Source organism: Electrona antarctica, assembly GCF_951216825.1.
Source record: "Electrona antarctica genome assembly, chromosome: 9".
Lineage (NCBI taxonomy): Eukaryota > Metazoa > Chordata > Actinopteri > Myctophiformes > Myctophidae > Electrona > Electrona antarctica.
In genome coordinates, this window is record NC_136790.1 from 37373187 (window position 1) to 37390384 (window position 17198).

A 17198-nucleotide genomic window follows, 5' to 3' on the forward strand; every position below is an offset into this window, starting at 1 on the left:
CATGAGATATGCACGTTCAAAGTTTGCAAGTTTGCAAGTTTTGCATCAATTGAGTGTTATAGCGCCACCATTTGGCCAATCGTGATGGGATTCGCATAGTAAAGTGACATAAGCATGTGTGTGTATTAGAGGCAGAAGAATAATTTTCACAAAACAGCAATTTTCATTGGCTCATAAAAACTTCATTTTTTCACTTAACAAAAATGTGCTACGATTATTTGTCCGTATAGGTCCAAAGTTCACGTGTAGAAGTTTTCGTGCATTTTGAGCAAAGATTCTGGGAGGAGTTACATTTGAACTGTTTTTCAAATAATTCAAAATGGCGGGTGATCTAAAGGTCAGAGGTCAAAAGTCAGAACTCGGAAGTTGTTCGGCATGAGGAGACACATATGTGTATCAAAGTGTCATTGCCAACGGTCAAACGGTTCATGAGATATGCACGTTCAAAGTTTGCAAGTTTTGCAAGTTTTGCATCAATTGAGTGCTATAGCGCCACCATTTGGCCAATCATGATGGGCTTCACATAGTCACCGTTTGGCATGGTCCTCTATCATGTTGACAAGTTTTGCGCAAACCGACTGCACGGTTCAGTCAGAACAGCTATTTTTGGCAGAAGGAGAATAAAATAAAGTACTGATCATATAATTCAAAATGGCGGGTGATCTAAAGGTCAGAGGTCAAAAGTCAGAACACGAAAGTTGTTCAGCACGAGGATACGCATATGGGTATCAAAGTGTCATTGCCAACGGTCAAACGGTTCATGAGCTATGCACGTTCAAAGTTAGCATTTTCAATTGAGCGCTATAGCGCCACCATTTGGCCAATCGTCTTGGGCGTCGCATATTCACCGTTTGGCATGGCCCTCTACTAGATTACCGCGTTTCGCGAAAACCGACTGCACCATTCAGTCAGAACAGCTATTTTTGGCGGAAGAAGGAGAAGAAGAAGAAGAAGAAGAAGAAAAATAAACACAAAAACAAGTAGTGACCAAAGTCACTGCGTGACTTCTTGGTCCCTAATTACAACATGGCTATCGATGAAAAGAGAAGTAACTTTCATGCCCCCCGTCCAAAACCCATGCGGTATTACAGAATTTGCTCAAACCATGGCCTCGCTTTGCGCCCTTTCATATTATGGAAGCCGTGCTGAACGCACACACATATGGCATACCACGTTCCTGCATATTTTAGCATTGGGGGGGTGTCCATTATGTTAATTATATTCGCTTTGCGCAATTTGCTATTAAGCCCCTTGACCTAAAAACACGTGCATACCGATTAAACCTGGGTCTGACCACCTCTTAAATGCAAAAAGCAATGTTTGATTTTACACAAGAGCTATCTGTGCGCTGCTCAGCAGTGTTGCCATGTCTGTTTATTATAAGCGACTTTGGGCTTCTTTTTCTGTAAAGTTGTTTGTAAATATTGGTAGTTGTGGTTGCTTTTCTTGTTTCTAAAGTGCTTATTTGGGCTTTTCTCCTAATGTTGTTTAAACCAGTGATCCTCACACAGTGACATTCCCATGTCAAGGACCCCCAGATTTGCCCAACTAATTGCCCAACTCATGTCATGTCTATGGTGCCTGCCTGCAGAAATGTAATACCACTCGCACGCTATTAAAGCAAAGCCGAATTTGCGCATATCATACCGGGGATCAGCTCACTGTTAAAGGGAATGGTACCCGCCATGCTGATTGGGTTGAAGGAGGTGACGCCCTAAACACACCCATGACTAATTCTTACCGTGCTCATAATTGCAAAATGACATTGGCCACGCCTCCATCTCTTAAAATCTGTCATATTATATGAAGTTCAAAATGGGGCCCTAAGTCTAAGGCCCTCATTTATCAACACGGCGTACACCCAAAAATGGCCGTACGCCAGAATCACCGCAAATTTCGGCATTTATCATTCCAGCGTGAACTTGAACTTTGGCCTACACCAAGCCTAAATTCACGTCAGGTCGGGAGCTGTCGTTGACTTTGTCTGCTCCTGTTTTTCTGTCGTAGACAAGGGGAGGAGCATTGTCTGAACTGCTGACAGGCATCTAAAGTTATGTATTCACTCCTAATAGATATAAAACGAATAAATAATGTATGTGATTTTTTTTGTACATCGACGATGTGTAATATGAAATTAGGATATTTCCAAATGTACAAGCAATTAAAGACAATATAACATGTTAAATTAGATGCTTAATCAAACAGTGCTTTACTACATGCAGTGCACTGCGCACTTCTAAAGAATGGGTTACAATTTAAGGATAGGATATTTATTTAACCGTTAAATAAATATCCTAATCCAAAGTACAAACCTATTCCATTCATGACAATGTAACTGTGATACAGTATGTGATTAAATGTAGCCTATACTTGACAAAGGTTGTAGCCTCACGGAATAAGCCTACTGGCGTTTCTTTCCAGTGTGCCAAAATGCACACTTGCATAGGTGCATGCATGCGTGCGTGCGTGGACATGACAGATTGACAGGCAAGCATGTCGCAAAAACAAGGGCGAGGCTTGATTTCATAGGGTGTGCCAGATTGATTTCAGCCGTCACATTTATCAACACAACGACCAAAATTACACAAGGATCAGCTGTTTGCGATCACTTCATAAATGCTGTGCCGACGAGAGCGTACCCTAAAGCCCTAACCACACCAAAGGGTCAAGACGGTTTTAGCGTTATCCCTGCGGTGTGATATGTCTTCTTGCACGTTCGTTGACCGACGTTGACCCTAGTGATTCAACGCATGGAATTCAATGGCGGTTTTAGCGTTAACTCCTAGCAACCGTTTGGACCCAAGGAGTTGCATGGTGACCCTTTGGTGTGGTTAGGGCTTAAAACCCATGCTCGAATTTGAGGCTGAATTTACACTCCATTGATAAATGAGGGCCTTAAGGGCTGCTAGCTAGTGGGGCTTAGCCTTTTAGATGTGTTACATTTTCTTTGCCTGAAGCCGTCCACCTGTGTCATTTTTCATCCTCCACGTTGAAAAGAATTGAGCACCCTTCATGTACTGTACACTCCACAGTCCACACTCACCTTTTGGACACAGCAACCAGTTGTACGTCTTAGTCACTTCTGTGCCCTCTGCCTGAAAGGGGTAAAAAGCATTTTTCTTTTTAAATTTCTGTTAAATAAAACGGAAACAAAAACTAAATGAAAATGTCAGAACAATCACAACTCAGGCCTACCTTGATTATCAGAGAGCGCGTGACGACATCGATGCGACCTCTCTCTGGCACGCTGACTATGTCGTTGCCACATGATGCTTGGGATGCTACTGCCTCAGCACTCACAGTCACATTGACAACCTCTGGAAACATCCATAAACAACAGTCAAGTAAATAATGCATTGTCAACTATCTCTGACAATAATCGGTGTGTGCTCTGTAACATTGTTTAATACTAGTATATTTCTATAGTGTCTTTCTTAACCCTCAGTCCTACACTATACGAGTAAGACGCCTGAAGGTGAGAAGGGCTAGCCTGGCTAATAAGCCAGACTCAAATCACACTGTCGTGTGGTATTTGAGTCTGGAGATGCTGTGTATGGATCTTGTTTCCCGGGGGGCGGGTTCAAACATTTTCTCTTTGACGCAATTGGTTAGAGGTACTGTCAGTCAAAGGTCTCAAGCATTGAATGTCACTGTACCAAAGCCCGCCCATATTGCATACCGTGTCCCGATTGGCCACACCAGTTCTCTGGTGTAGGAAATGGGCGTGTCAAAAGGGAGACATCAAAGAGGAAGGATGGATGGGGAAGGATCAACATATGAAACAGGAACAAAAGTGTTTTTTCTTAACTTTTTTTCATTTCAAAAGAATAATGTTTCTATATGTCTGTAATTAATTTGATATATCCCTCTAAGAGGGCACAATTTGTGCTGGGAGAGTTTGAGAGCAATGTTTGTGCCCGGGTCTTATTTACTATATGATCCCTGATTTACTATCATCCCTGATGATGTCATAGTGATGTCACGAGACCTGGGCACAATATATGGGGGCTTTCCCCATGTATGGGGATTTTGAGTGATACACTGACGGACAAAAAACGCACGATTCCATAGTTAACTGTGACCTTCGGTCGCAAATAGTTCATAAATCATCTTGTAAAAACGAGACATTGAACTGGATGCTATGGAATTACTGGAAGCTGTAATACTTATAATAATAACTTTATTTGTATAGCGCTTTTTAAAAACAAGTTTACAAAGTGCTTCACATACAATACATAAACAGGCAATTCAAATCAACAATGGAAATGAATAAAATACAAAATACTAAAATAATGAAAGACAAGATAAAAAGAGAAAGCAGAAACTGGGTGTTCATTCAAACTCATTAAAAGCCTTTCTGTAATAGTGGGTTTTTAAGAGTTTTTTAAAAGTGGACACTGAAGTGGTCTGTCTAATTTCCAGTGGTAGTTGGTTCCACAGCAGTGGAGCCCTAGCAGCAAAGGCTCTGCCACCTTGCGTCACCAGCTTTGTGTTGGGGGGGTCAAGTAAGAGTTTGCCTGCTGATCTAAGGTTACGGGAAGGTATGTGCGGGGACAAGAGGTCAGAAATATACCCAGGTGCCAGTCCGTTTAGTGATTTAAAAACAAACAAGTTAAGTTTAAAATCAATTCTAAAAACGACTGGTAGCCAATGCAGTGAGGCGAGAACAGGAGTAATATGGTCATATCTCCTGTTTTTTGTAAGAACTCTAGCTGCTGTGTTTTGAACTAGTTGAAGGCGATTGATAGATTTTTTTGGGAGTCCAGAAAAAAAGAGAATTACAGTAGTCCAGATGGTTTGTGACAAAGGCATGAATAAGGGTTTGTGCATCGCTGAATGAAAGAAATGATCTGATTTTTGCAATATTCCTGATTTGGTAGATGGCTGTTTTCGTGATGTTAGTGAAGTGCTTTGAAAAGTTTAGATCAGAATCAAATAAAACTCACAGATTTCTAGCCTCAGGGGAGCACTGTAAGCCATGTGAATTTAAAAACTGGATTTGGTTCTCTCCGTGGGATTTTGGTCCAAATACAACAATTTCAGTTTTATCATTATTTAACATAAGAAAGTTATTCGACATCCAAGACTTTATGGCAGTAAGGCAGTCAATCAAAGGGGAAACTGGAGAAACTGTGGCTGGGTCCGAGGGATCAATGCAAAAATAAATTTGAGTATCGTCCGCATAAAAATGGAAAGAAACATTAAAATTGCGAATAACTAGGCCTAAAGGAAGTAGATGAATACAAAATAAAAGTGGACCAAGGATTGACCCTTGGGGGACCCCGCACGTGATGCCAGCGAGGCCAGAGGACGCATTCCCAAGTGAGACTGAGAAGGTTCTGTCACTCAGGTAGGACCTAAACCAATCGAGTGCAGTCCCAGTTACACCTACCCAGTTTTCTAACCCGTCTACTAAAATATTGTGGTCGATAGTATCAAATGCAGCCGAAAGGTCAAGCAACATAAATACCGTGCAACAGCCAGCATCTGAGTTCATCCTAATGTCATTCAGAACTTTCAGAAGTGCAGTTTCTGTACTGTGATTAGATCTAAAACCGGACTGAAACATTTCAAAAAGTGAGTTATTATTCATAAAGGTTAAAAGTTGTGAGTAAACCACTTTCTCTAGTGCTTTAGAAAGAAAAGGTAGCTTAGAAATTGAAATAAAAAAACTTGCGTCATGTGGGGTTTGAGGCATGTCCCAAATAACACAAAGCCAATTAAATTCTAAACTTTGGTATATAATATAATCCCTATAATAAGGGAGTTTAGGTCTCACCTAGGACAGAGGCATCCATAGTCCAGTGGAAGGTCTTGCGTCCGTTGGCACAGACACAGGAGGAGTACTCTTCATCAAGGTTGGGTGTGAGAGTGTAATCTGATGAGGGGCTGGGAGTCACACTCACCTGAGCAAGAGAGACAATGGTTGAATGAATGGAGGGACAACAAATGCACAAAACATGCACACGCACGCAGACAGACAGACAGACAGACAGACAGAGTACCATGATGCATCTGGACAGGTAGTTGAAGACAGTAGCCTTCAGAACAAATCTCTCTCCCCTGACGATGGAGTAAGGCAGGCTGATCTCCAGGAAGAAAGGCTGGAAGACTTTGAGCTTCTTGGGAGGAGCGAGACCAAAGCCGCTTGAGGACAAGCAGAAAGCCTCCGTCTCCCATGTGGTGATGGTGTCTGGGACAGTGAGGGACACGTCCTCTCTTCCTGAATCCCTGGATGGATGGATGATGGACAGACAGGCAAATATTAAACTACATCACGTATGATGTAGTTCATAAACTACATCACGTATGTAGCATGTATGCATGTTGTCATGTTCCCCCCCTGTTTAGCCAACGAAAATCATAAAACGTTAATAACTCGCGATCTAAATCATCCCGTCCAATTCTAAGAAAAGATCCTGTGTTAGACAGCTCCCCGCTGTCCAGTCGCTAGTCGCGTTAGATTTAATCATGCATCCCATTGTTATCGATCAGTCGAGTGTTTTGGCTACATTTAGCTGCTCCAGCCACATCCGGTATAACTTTCGGTCCGTCGGTAAAAGTGCCCCGTTGCTATAAATCGCTTGGGCGCTATGATTTAATGGATTAAATAACCCCGGGCAATCGGAGTGTAGATACATTAACCTACGTACACATTTCAACGCCAATTCCGTCCTCAAATTTTGAGCACGGAATATCTGCCACTCAACGGGTGTCGCTGTGCGGCACCCACGTTATGCGATGCTCAGCCAATCACAGTGCAGAATGGCACACCTTCCAGCCCATCACAACGGCCAATACACTGACACCACGGCGCGTAAACAGCGCCTCAAACTGTGACTCCGCCCACAACCGGGGGAAGTTGTGATTTGCGCTCGTTCACTGCAATGCAATTTGCGGCATTTTCAAAACAATATTGAGCAGAGTAGCGATTATCAAACGTATTTGCAATGCCATACGTTGAAAGATCTGTTGCAAGGCACGCTACCTCCGCAAGTTAGATAGCATCGGCATAGATGTTTGTCCGTATGTGATTAAGGATTGGACCAAGTTGCATTGGCAGCCATAGAAAATTCTTACCCCAGGCTAAAACCGGATATGACGTTTTTGGGCGTTCCTGTCTAGCGTGGTGTCAGTGTATCACAACGCCAATTTCCGTCCTCAATTTTGCTGGCATACATGATAATTTTGCGTTCACTAATGAGGGGCGCTAGCCCCTCCTATATACAGCTTTTGCGTTTGTTTTTCAACGATGCTTGTTTAAGAAAATGCCATAGACAACATTTAATTAGTGTGGTTGTGGTTGAGGGATATTAGTATGTTTTGAGGACTAAAACAAACATTAGCACCCGTTGCTTAAACAAACAGTATGTTGTAATTGATGTTGTAAGATGATAAGAGCGCCCCTCACTTCACACGGGTGTGATTTTTTTGTTTGGTGGTTCATGCCCGTTTGGGGATATGCTGTACCTACGGAATATCTGCCACATAGATATATAACTGGTGTCCCCACGTGGCACAGCCATTATGCAACGTTCAGTCCATTTTGAAAAAAACTTCCATTTCCTTTATACTGGCGTCCTCACTTTTACGGTCACTACTAAAATTATTATTTACGATTATTAGTTAGAAACCCATTCGGGAACATATATGACATACCTTTACTTTTGTTATTTATACACTTTTACGGTGACGTGTATTATATTGCCTATAAGCAATAACACTCCCAGGATTCATTGTCATTTCTCATGTTCAAATTCAGATTGTGTGCAAACTCCATCCACTGAGGAGAAGGGGTCAATCTTCTTATGAAGAGAGTGTTTGTTGCCCAATCATGTCTGATGACACCTCTATCTGACACTACACTTACTGTATATAATGAATTCTATGATGATTAACCTTTCAGAAAGGACATCATTTACAAGCTGGCTAATATTCTGTCTCTAAAAACCTTAAACTCAATAAAGTAACATAATTTGACCTGCCTTTAGAAAATAGGATGTGTAATGCCCATGAGTCATGTTGTAGCTCTGTGCACTCACCCCACCTCCACCAGGTCCCATATCCATGTCTCTGGGAAGAAGGAGCGGATCGTCTGTATGGGTGGCGGAACTGAAGGACCGCTTGCAAAGTTGTCACCTGCAGCAGATTCGAGATTCGAGGCTATTCGAGCACACACATTCACACAGTATTAGACAATGATAATACACTAAAATCAGCTAAATTCATGCTTGTTACATAATACTTATCTGGATCTTACTTCCGGAGTCGTAGTAGTAATACATAGGGGATGAGGATCCCTCCTCATCATAGATACAGGCAGATACCGGTATGTTTGTAAGCAAATTTGTTGCCATCTTCAGTCCTAGATTCTAGATAAATCAACATATAGTATAAAGTAATATATATTCCATGGTGACAATTCAACTGATTATGAGTAAATTGAGGAACAGAAATTCCTCAAGCACCTTAAACACTGTGTAAGTGATGTCATCCTTAGAACATTCATCATGAAGTTGTGCTTTCTTGACTGGCAACAGGTCAAACATCTGTTGAAAGAAAAATGTCATGATGGTACGATGATTGTAGTGATGGTTCTGAAGATAAATGGTAAATGGTGCATTTATATAGCGCATTTATCCAAGGCGCTTTACATAGATTGTGCATTACATTCACCCATTCACACATACATTCATACACAGATGGCAGCAGAAACCATGCAAGGCACCAATCAGCACATCGGGAGCAATTAGGGGTTCAGCGTCTTGCTCAAGGACACTTCGACACTAACTCTGGGGGAGCCCGGGTTCGAGCTGGCAACCTTGCGGTTACCATCCAACCACTCTACCCCTGAGCCACCGCCGCCCCTAAGATAGAATAACACAAGATATAAATATCAGATAAAAAAAATACATTAATCCGCTGGGCGATATTTTCATGGTAGATTGAGCACACAAAAGTAGACACAGCAGAAAAAAGCAGAAAATGAGAAATGTTGCCTGGTGGAAGATCTGCCCCAATGAAGGTCAGTGCGACCATTGACAAAATAAATACTTTTGCTGTAAGTGAAGACAGTGTGCATCCCGCACCCCTTTTTTCATGCATTGACTTTGGCTGTCTGCTTCTACACACCTGTCCTTGAAGTAGGTGTGCAGAAGGACCTTTTTAACTATGTGGAAGGTCTTACCGTGTCTGCATTTAATGGAAGGTACTTACCTTGTCTGCATTGAGCTGCTTCCCTGGCTCCTTGATACGAACACTTTGGTCGATGGCACTGACACCACACAGCGAGCCTGGCATGGCTGACACCTGCAGTGTATTCTTCTCTCCGGGGATGGCCGTGGATGGAGAGAACTTCAGAAACACCTGACACGTAAAACAAAACATCACCATAAACACAGACCTGACACCTGTTAGCCCCACTCACATTTAACCGTTCTTCTGACACCTCATCTTCCACAGTCACCAGACAATGTTATTGTGATCGCTTGAGATCACATGAACATTGGCACAATATAGAGAGCAGCTAGAGGCCAGACTTGAACTGACCTTATTACGGAAGCATTTCTTTGTGGTGAAGTCTGCGCTGTGAGCAATGACCGTCTCACTGGGGAGGACGGTGTACACAAGCACCTGGAGCAATGGGGCCATTTCTGGGGTGACATCCAACTTGAAGAAGATCTCACCCTCTGTGACTGGAACCACACATCAGTTTGAAGAGCAGAGCAGACAAACACACTTTTCTGAAGCTGAATGACCAGACACCTTTTAGGTGCTCAATAAACCCATTTATTTTACTTTTATTTATGTGTTTATTTATTATAAATTATACACTGGACATACAGTAGATAATCAGGGCTCTTGTTGTTTACTTACCTGGAGAATCCAGCACTTGAACACTTACAAGTCCTTCCTTGATAATAGCTGCTCTGGATAAAATCTATTGAGATAGAATGGACAGAATAATGAGGAGAGGAGAATGGAAAACTCTTCATAGCAGGGGGCGAACTTGTAAGAAATCACCAAGATTTGGCTTTTTGTGACAAGTTTTTGAATTTTGGTGTGGTGTTAGGTATGGGTATAAGGTCTTCAAAAGGTTCTCAAAAACGCGTTAGGCGTGCCCCCCTAGTGGTCTGTTTACACAGACTCAAATATTAGATACGTATACCGGTAGGTATGGTTGAAAACCAAAATAATTGATAAGAGATTTTTTTTTATTCTGTTACTATTGGGTGTGCTAAATAACATACTAAAATTTTAGGAAAAACGAACCAGAAAGGCATTGTTTTCAAGATGCCGTCCACGGTGGCTAAAACGAGCTAAAATGCCTATAAACTGGGATTCAATATGTAAAAAATAACAACAAAATAACAATTATGCACTTGGTAACTACTATTTGAATTTTGTCATGGTGTTAGTATGGGCATAAGGTTTTCAAAAATCATCCCAAACTAATTCGGCTAACCCCGGTCGGTTTGCAATGAAACCACAATGAAACCACTATTAGATATGTCAGTATGTGGTTGAAACCCCAAATAATTGATAGAATAGATTATACAATGGATTCTGTTACTATTGGGTGTGCTAACTGAGTGCCCTCCAACCCCACAACTGAGTGCCCTCCAACCCCACAAGGCCACAGGCCATGACAACATTCCCTCCAAATTTCTCAGAGACTCAGCCATCTCTATAGCTCCAATCATCACCCACATAGTAAACCTCTCCATCAAACAGGGACAGGTCCCCCAAGATTTCAAACTGGCCAAAGTAACCCCCTTGCACAAGAAAGGGAGTAAATTAGACCCCGGCAACTACCGCCCTATTTCTATTCTTAGTTCCATCTCGAAAGTGATGGAAAAAATAGTCTATGAACAGGTTGAAAAGTATCTTGCCACTAATAAATTATTGTACGAGTTCCAATCTGGCTTCAGAACATCCCACTCCACTGACACATGCCTTCTCTATTTGAGCGACCACATCAAACAAGAGGTGGACGCTGGCAAATACTGTGGCATGGTCATGCTGGACCTCCAAAAGGCTTTTGACACCGTGAACCACTCCATACTGGTTAACAAGCTAAAAGCAATTGGTTTCGATAGCACATCAGTGAGCTGGATGCAATCCTACCTGGAGGGGAGAGAACAGATGGTGGAAGTGAACGGAACACTGTCCCCCCCCCTCCCAGTGAGCTGTGGCGTTCCACAAGGAAGCATACTAGGGCCTCTACTGTTCCTAATATATGTAAACGACATGACTTCAGCCTGTGACTGCAACTTGTTCCTGTTCGCAGATGACTCAGCACTGCTGGTCTCGGACAGGGACAAACTGCAGGTTGAAAATGCCCTCAGCTCTGAACTCGGTAGAATCTGCACCTGGCTCGCTGATAACAAACTATCTTTACACCTGGGAAAAACTGAATCCATTCTCTTTGGCTCTATTAGTAATCTCAGCAAGGCAAATGGCTTCTTGGTTAGAGTGGGTGACAATGTTATCACACGTAAAGATGAAATTACCTACCTAGGTTCCATCCTGGAGGCTAATCTTTCCGGTGATAAAATGGCCACCAACGTAATCAAAAAAGTCAACCATAGAACAAGATTCCTCTACAGGATCTCCTCACTGGTCAACAAAAACACCTTGAAGACCTTAACAGGAGCCCTTGTACAGGGTTTCTTTGACTATGCATGCACCTCCTGGTACCACAGCACCTCAAAGGCCCTTAAAACCAGGCTCCAGACTTCCCAAAACAAACTGGTCAGGCTCCTACTTGATCTAGCCCCCCGAACCCACCTCACCCCTGCCCACTTCGACAGGCTGGAATGGCTTAGGGTCGACGACAGAGTACAGCATCTTGCAATGGGTCTGGTCCACAAGATTCGATACACCACCAAGATACCCATGTACCTGTCTAGATACTTCCTTAATGTTAACGAAGTCCACACCCACAACACCAGAGGGAGTGCAACGAACCATGTACAACCCAGATTCGGCACAAACAAGGGACTAAATTCTTTTCGCTCCTATGCCACCAAAATGTGGAACGCCCTACCAACTGTCATTAAGACATGCGAATCCCTTGACTCCTTCAAAACCGCTCTCAAAGGGCACCTACGGATGGCTGCAATTCGAAACTGGCCCCCGTAAAATCTGAATCCCCCCCCCGCCCCCCCCTTTTTTCCCCTCACTGTATATATTTCTTTTCCCTTTTTACCTCCTTTTTGATGAATTCCTGTTCTGTCTATAGAAGTGTCTATTTGTACGTCTCTAAATGTTTTGATGATTTGAACATGGTGGACCCTATTGGAAACAAGTGTAATGCTTAATTGGGTCGTCCACTCACAGTTAACAGCCTTTGTATTGAGTTTGTGCTTGAAATGTACTGTAATTCTGCAAACTGTTAATAAATTCTTCAATCAATCAATCAATCAATCTACATAACATACTATTTTTTATGAAAAACAAACAACTAGAAAGGCATAGTTTTCAAGATGGCGTCCTTGATGGCTGCCGGGAGCTTAAAATGGTGTTGGGTGAAATCAACCCTCAACGTCTTCTGACAGAAATGTGGGAGGGGATGGGCAGGGTTTTTCCTTTTATTTTACATGACTTGGGCGTGTTAAAATAAGTAGACTTTTTTTTCACAATTTTGCAACCCATTTTCTTTTCACCCAGTGTCAATTATCTAATGTAATCCTGGGCGCTACACTTCCTCTGCCAACCTGGGGGGGGACAGCAAACTGACCTCATGCTTCCTTCTATGCATGAGGAGTCCAAGCTGCTTCTTTTCACCTGACAGGGGGGAATTTCCCCGGCCGGATGTAGCGTGTGGAAGGAACATGTTATTCCGACCAGTTCCTTTCCCCTCCATCAGGCGCCCCGGCTGGGAGGCAAATTAGAGACCAGGATTTCCTTATACGTTGTTAATGGTATGGTCACATATTATGCCAATTACAGTATGAAAATTGCTCAACATATGAATGTTAGCATCCGGCAGTTTCTACGTGCTGGGGACCCATGCTGGCAAGTGGACTGTGATGTTGTTCACCTAACTTTGCTGCTACATGGAAAACATGCACATGCACTTTTTTAACTCTTTGTTTGTTCTTTTTTGCACTCTATATTCTATCCATGGGATTCTATCCCAATTCAGCAATCAGGATGGAATATGAAGAATTGGACAGATCTGTCTTGATTACATGACTATATAGAGTATAAATGTATCATGCAAAAATCGGCATCCTGGTGGCGCTATAACAGGCCCATGTAAAACATTCTGTAGATTCTGCTCTGGCATCCAAAGAATGTGTGTGTACATGAGTTTTGATCAGGTCAACGATGCCGGAAATAAGCTGTCCACAGACGGACGGACGGACGGACGGACAGATGTACGGACGGATGGATAGGGTGCAAAACTAATCTCGGCCACGCCTTCGGTTTGGCGGATACAATAAGAGAATGCTGTAGTAGGTGTGCACTGTTACCAGATCTGATCTCAATAGGTAGGCTAGGTTGACACTGCGTGCGTGTGTGTATGTCTCACCAGGTACATCAGGTCCACGGGGCCTGCAGTCTCTCCAACTACAGTGTAGTGGATGGTGATGTGGTTTTCTCCATTGCAGAGCAGTGGGTTCTCTGTCTTCTTCACCTCTAGTGAGCTCACTGTCTTGGTGTCAACTGTGGCTTCCTGGACCAGGGACAGATGATGTTCCTCTTCCTCATAGTGTGGTGTTTTGTAATAACTGGATTCTGGCGCTGGGTTTGCGCAAGCCTTTATCACAGAAAAGAAGAAAGGAAAAATATGTGATTTTTAACAATTTTTTGTACTAGACTGTTGCCCTTATACTCGGGAACGATGCATGCTCCATGTACGCAGGTGGTTGAACACAACAAACTCAGACTTACTTTGAATTTGGTGTATCGTTTAGATATGGATGATGTCTTGAATGAAAAATTGGCCACACCATCACTGTCAGTTGTGAGGTTCAGTATGTTACGTAATGACCATCGACCTTCAAACATGTACACCAACATGTCAGGAATAGGTGTGCTATTGAAGTAAAGTGCTTTGACCTGTCGGAAATACAAAATACTGTAGCATTATAGAGAATGCATATGGCCATTGTTACATATGTAGAACTGTACTGAAGCAGTTGTAAAACTATGTATATATTTTTTTACTTACTTTTCCTTCAATCACTGATTGGGCCTCATTCACCTTGGGTTTTTCAATAAAGTAAAGTTTTCCAATAACATATGAGAGAAAGATCACTTTCCCTTGTGGCTGTGTAATACCTGTGGAGAAAAACCCGCCATGTCACATAGTGTGAAACATTTCATAACAATGATGATGAGCAACTGAATCTCATTGCTTTGCTTGAAATTGGTCCAACAGTGTGAAGACTTGCCTGTTCCATCTTCCTCGACTTTAGCATTGAGATGCAGTTCATCAGTAAGAATCGTTTGGGTAAGTGTGGAAAAATCGGACATTTTGAAAGTAAAGGTGGCACAGCCTGTCTTGTTCATCTATACAGCATACAAAGAGAAAATGGGGGCTTAATATGTGAGGGACATTAATGATGAGCCATAGGTAATGAAAAAGAATGTATGCGCATATAATACATTATAGATTTGACTGAGATTGGTTAAGTTGGAAACCATAGTAGGCCTATGTGTCAGTATATTTATATTTATTATTGAAGCGTGTGAGTCCGAGAAAGTGTGAAGCATTGGGTCCAATTTGAGTGACAGCTTCCCCTCACTCCTTTTAGTGTTGATGCAACTCAATGGGCAGGCAATTACGTTATAATCATTCTGATTGGTCATATATGTTTTGGCGATATCATGAAATTGCTGCACCCAGCTTCAAGTGTATAAGCATCAATTGTATGCCTGTTCAGAGCCTTTTTTTTTTTTAAATGACTGTTACAGTAATACAGTATATCTTTTATCATGTGTATGAATTTAGAAGTTGGGGCCGCTACATTAAAGGTGTGTGGCTTTCTGAAAACAATGCACAGCATCCAACCAATCAGACTTGATTGTATTCTCAGTGGTACTTCTAAAATAAATCAATATACCATAGTCAAAACCTTAATTTGTGTGTGTTTGTCACACATACTTGCATCGCACACACATTTATTTTACTGCACAAGGAGATTAAATAGTTGGTGCATTATGTCACCTGTTTACTCTCTTTATGACATGGTGCAATAATTTCAGGGACATCCTGCTGTAGAGGTCGGCACAGCTCCACTTCTGCCTTACCAGGCACAGGCTGTCCATAGGTGTACCTTAATAACATAAGGAGTAAACATGGGGCATGACCTCATGAAAAATTCTTTGTCCTCCTTTCATGTCCTTCATTTTATAATTTTTACCCATACAATAAAGATATGATCTACAAAACATTTACTCAAAATGTCTCCAATGTATCTTCTCTAAAGTATATCTTTGGCCATTTATCAATGTTTGATGTAAAACTCTCAAGACAGAAAGTCCAAATAAACTGTATATTTCCACTAGAGAAGTTGATGCGTCATACTTTACTTACGTTGCACAAACTACAGCTGTGAATTCCTGTTGTCCGATGCTTATCTGATCATGTGCTTCTACTTTCACACCAAATTTTGGCAAAACTGGGAACAATTAACAGGTGTTAGCATTGTATAGTTTATAGTCTAGACCACTGTTTCCAAAATAGTGTGTCAGGACCCATTTGTGAGTCACGGACCAATTTTTATGGCTCACGACTGGAGTAAATTCCCATTTTAAAAAATATATATATATCTTTTTCATTTTTTTTATAAATGTAAGAAATATCATGACAATTAAAACAAATAAAAAAAAAGAAATAAGAATTTGTGAAAATTCTTATTTCACTAGTTTGTGTCCCTTGCAAAAGTCAAGGCCATAGTGGGGGGGGTGCATGGGAATTGGGGAGTCCTTCACATACATGTAGGATGGGGCCAAATGCCTGCAGCGGAAGTAGATGGCTGGAATCAGATTGCTCCTTTGAAACTATACCTGTGATATTGTAATTGTAAGCATACAGTTTGGCCACCGCCACTCTGAATAAATATTTCTCCCAAATAAGGATCACTTACCATATTTCTCCACCTTGAAGTCATGATATATTTCCCTGTCATCAACATGAACAATAACTCTGTAGGTTCCTTCACGGGCCTCAGGGTTCAATGAGTAAGAAAGCTGCAGAATCGTTCTATTGGATGTTTGGTCCACCCACTGCCCAATCCGGTTGCGATTAGGATCCTGTTCAAACATACATTTTAAGGAGGAGATAACTCAAGATAAAATTCATCACACATCACATCACAAAATTTCAGTAGGAGAATCCATTCAGAACATTACATGATCCATGTTTAGGTCACAACTAAACAGATGGTGTATAATATAAGTGTGTTGTGGATATTGTTACTGTACATATATTCAATGAATACAGTGTGAGTCTTACCTCAATTTCAATATTGTACTGCAAGAAGAAAAAACAAACAAAAAGGTTAGTGTTAGTTAGTTAGTGTTACACAGGAATTAATTAAGTTTCATAGTTATAACAGATATTGCCATAATATAAACCTAAACCTTTTCTCTGGGGTATATTTTTCTCTGGGGTATTGTAATGTAGACTATTTTAAACTAAAAAATAAAAGTACCCCTTTATCAGCTACAAAATCTTAAAACATTTTGGTTAGGCGAGAGAACACACTGCTGCAGGTTTGGTTAATCTGCCATTACTTACTGTAAGTTACCATCAGCTTTAATTATGATCACTGAGTGTTAGCTGCTCCAAAAATGTATAAAGTTACATCTAGTAGCCTACATGTGTGTGGATAATATGATCTAAGTAGCTACAACTCACCATCTCGTTGACAGGTGTGAACTTGGTGTCCATGGTAACAACTCTGAATTTCACTGCAATAAATGCCATTAGATTAGTTAAAGATCATCTACGACAAAGACATTGATAGGAATGAACAGCATGGATAAATAGAACTGACGCACAACTGATGATTTATGTAACCCTTCCATTATATAATTTCTGTGAAATCCAAGATTGTTGTTGAATGAAGCCTCCTTTCATGTTATATTAAGGATGTCATACTAGTGTTACCTGTTTGTCCAGGAAGGTAGATTGGTTTATCTGTTTGGATGAATGTCATGGGTTTGTAGGATTTGAACAT

The 17198-nt window shown here is 41.5% G+C and overlaps 1 protein-coding gene across 1 annotated transcript in view; it reads right to left on the bottom strand.

The window, feature by feature from the left end:
* Window positions 1-17198, bottom strand: part of LOC306929952 (alpha-2-macroglobulin-like) — a gene marked incomplete at its 5' end in the record, with an annotated part of 30260 nt that extends 13062 nt beyond the window's left edge. The window contains 13 exons of the mRNA XM_079510690.1: window positions 3044-3095; window positions 3196-3317; window positions 5780-5906; window positions 6006-6231; window positions 8043-8139; window positions 8429-8549; window positions 9217-9366; window positions 9550-9695; window positions 9877-9940; window positions 13541-13768; window positions 13903-14070; window positions 16877-16929; window positions 17129-17198. Coding sequence (XP_079366816.1) covers window positions 3044-3095; window positions 3196-3317; window positions 5780-5906; window positions 6006-6231; window positions 8043-8139; window positions 8429-8549; window positions 9217-9366; window positions 9550-9695; window positions 9877-9940; window positions 13541-13768; window positions 13903-14070; window positions 16877-16929; window positions 17129-17198 — 1624 coding nt within the window. The remainder of the gene's footprint in view (window positions 1-3043; window positions 3096-3195; window positions 3318-5779; window positions 5907-6005; window positions 6232-8042; window positions 8140-8428; window positions 8550-9216; window positions 9367-9549; window positions 9696-9876; window positions 9941-13540; window positions 13769-13902; window positions 14071-16876; window positions 16930-17128) is intronic.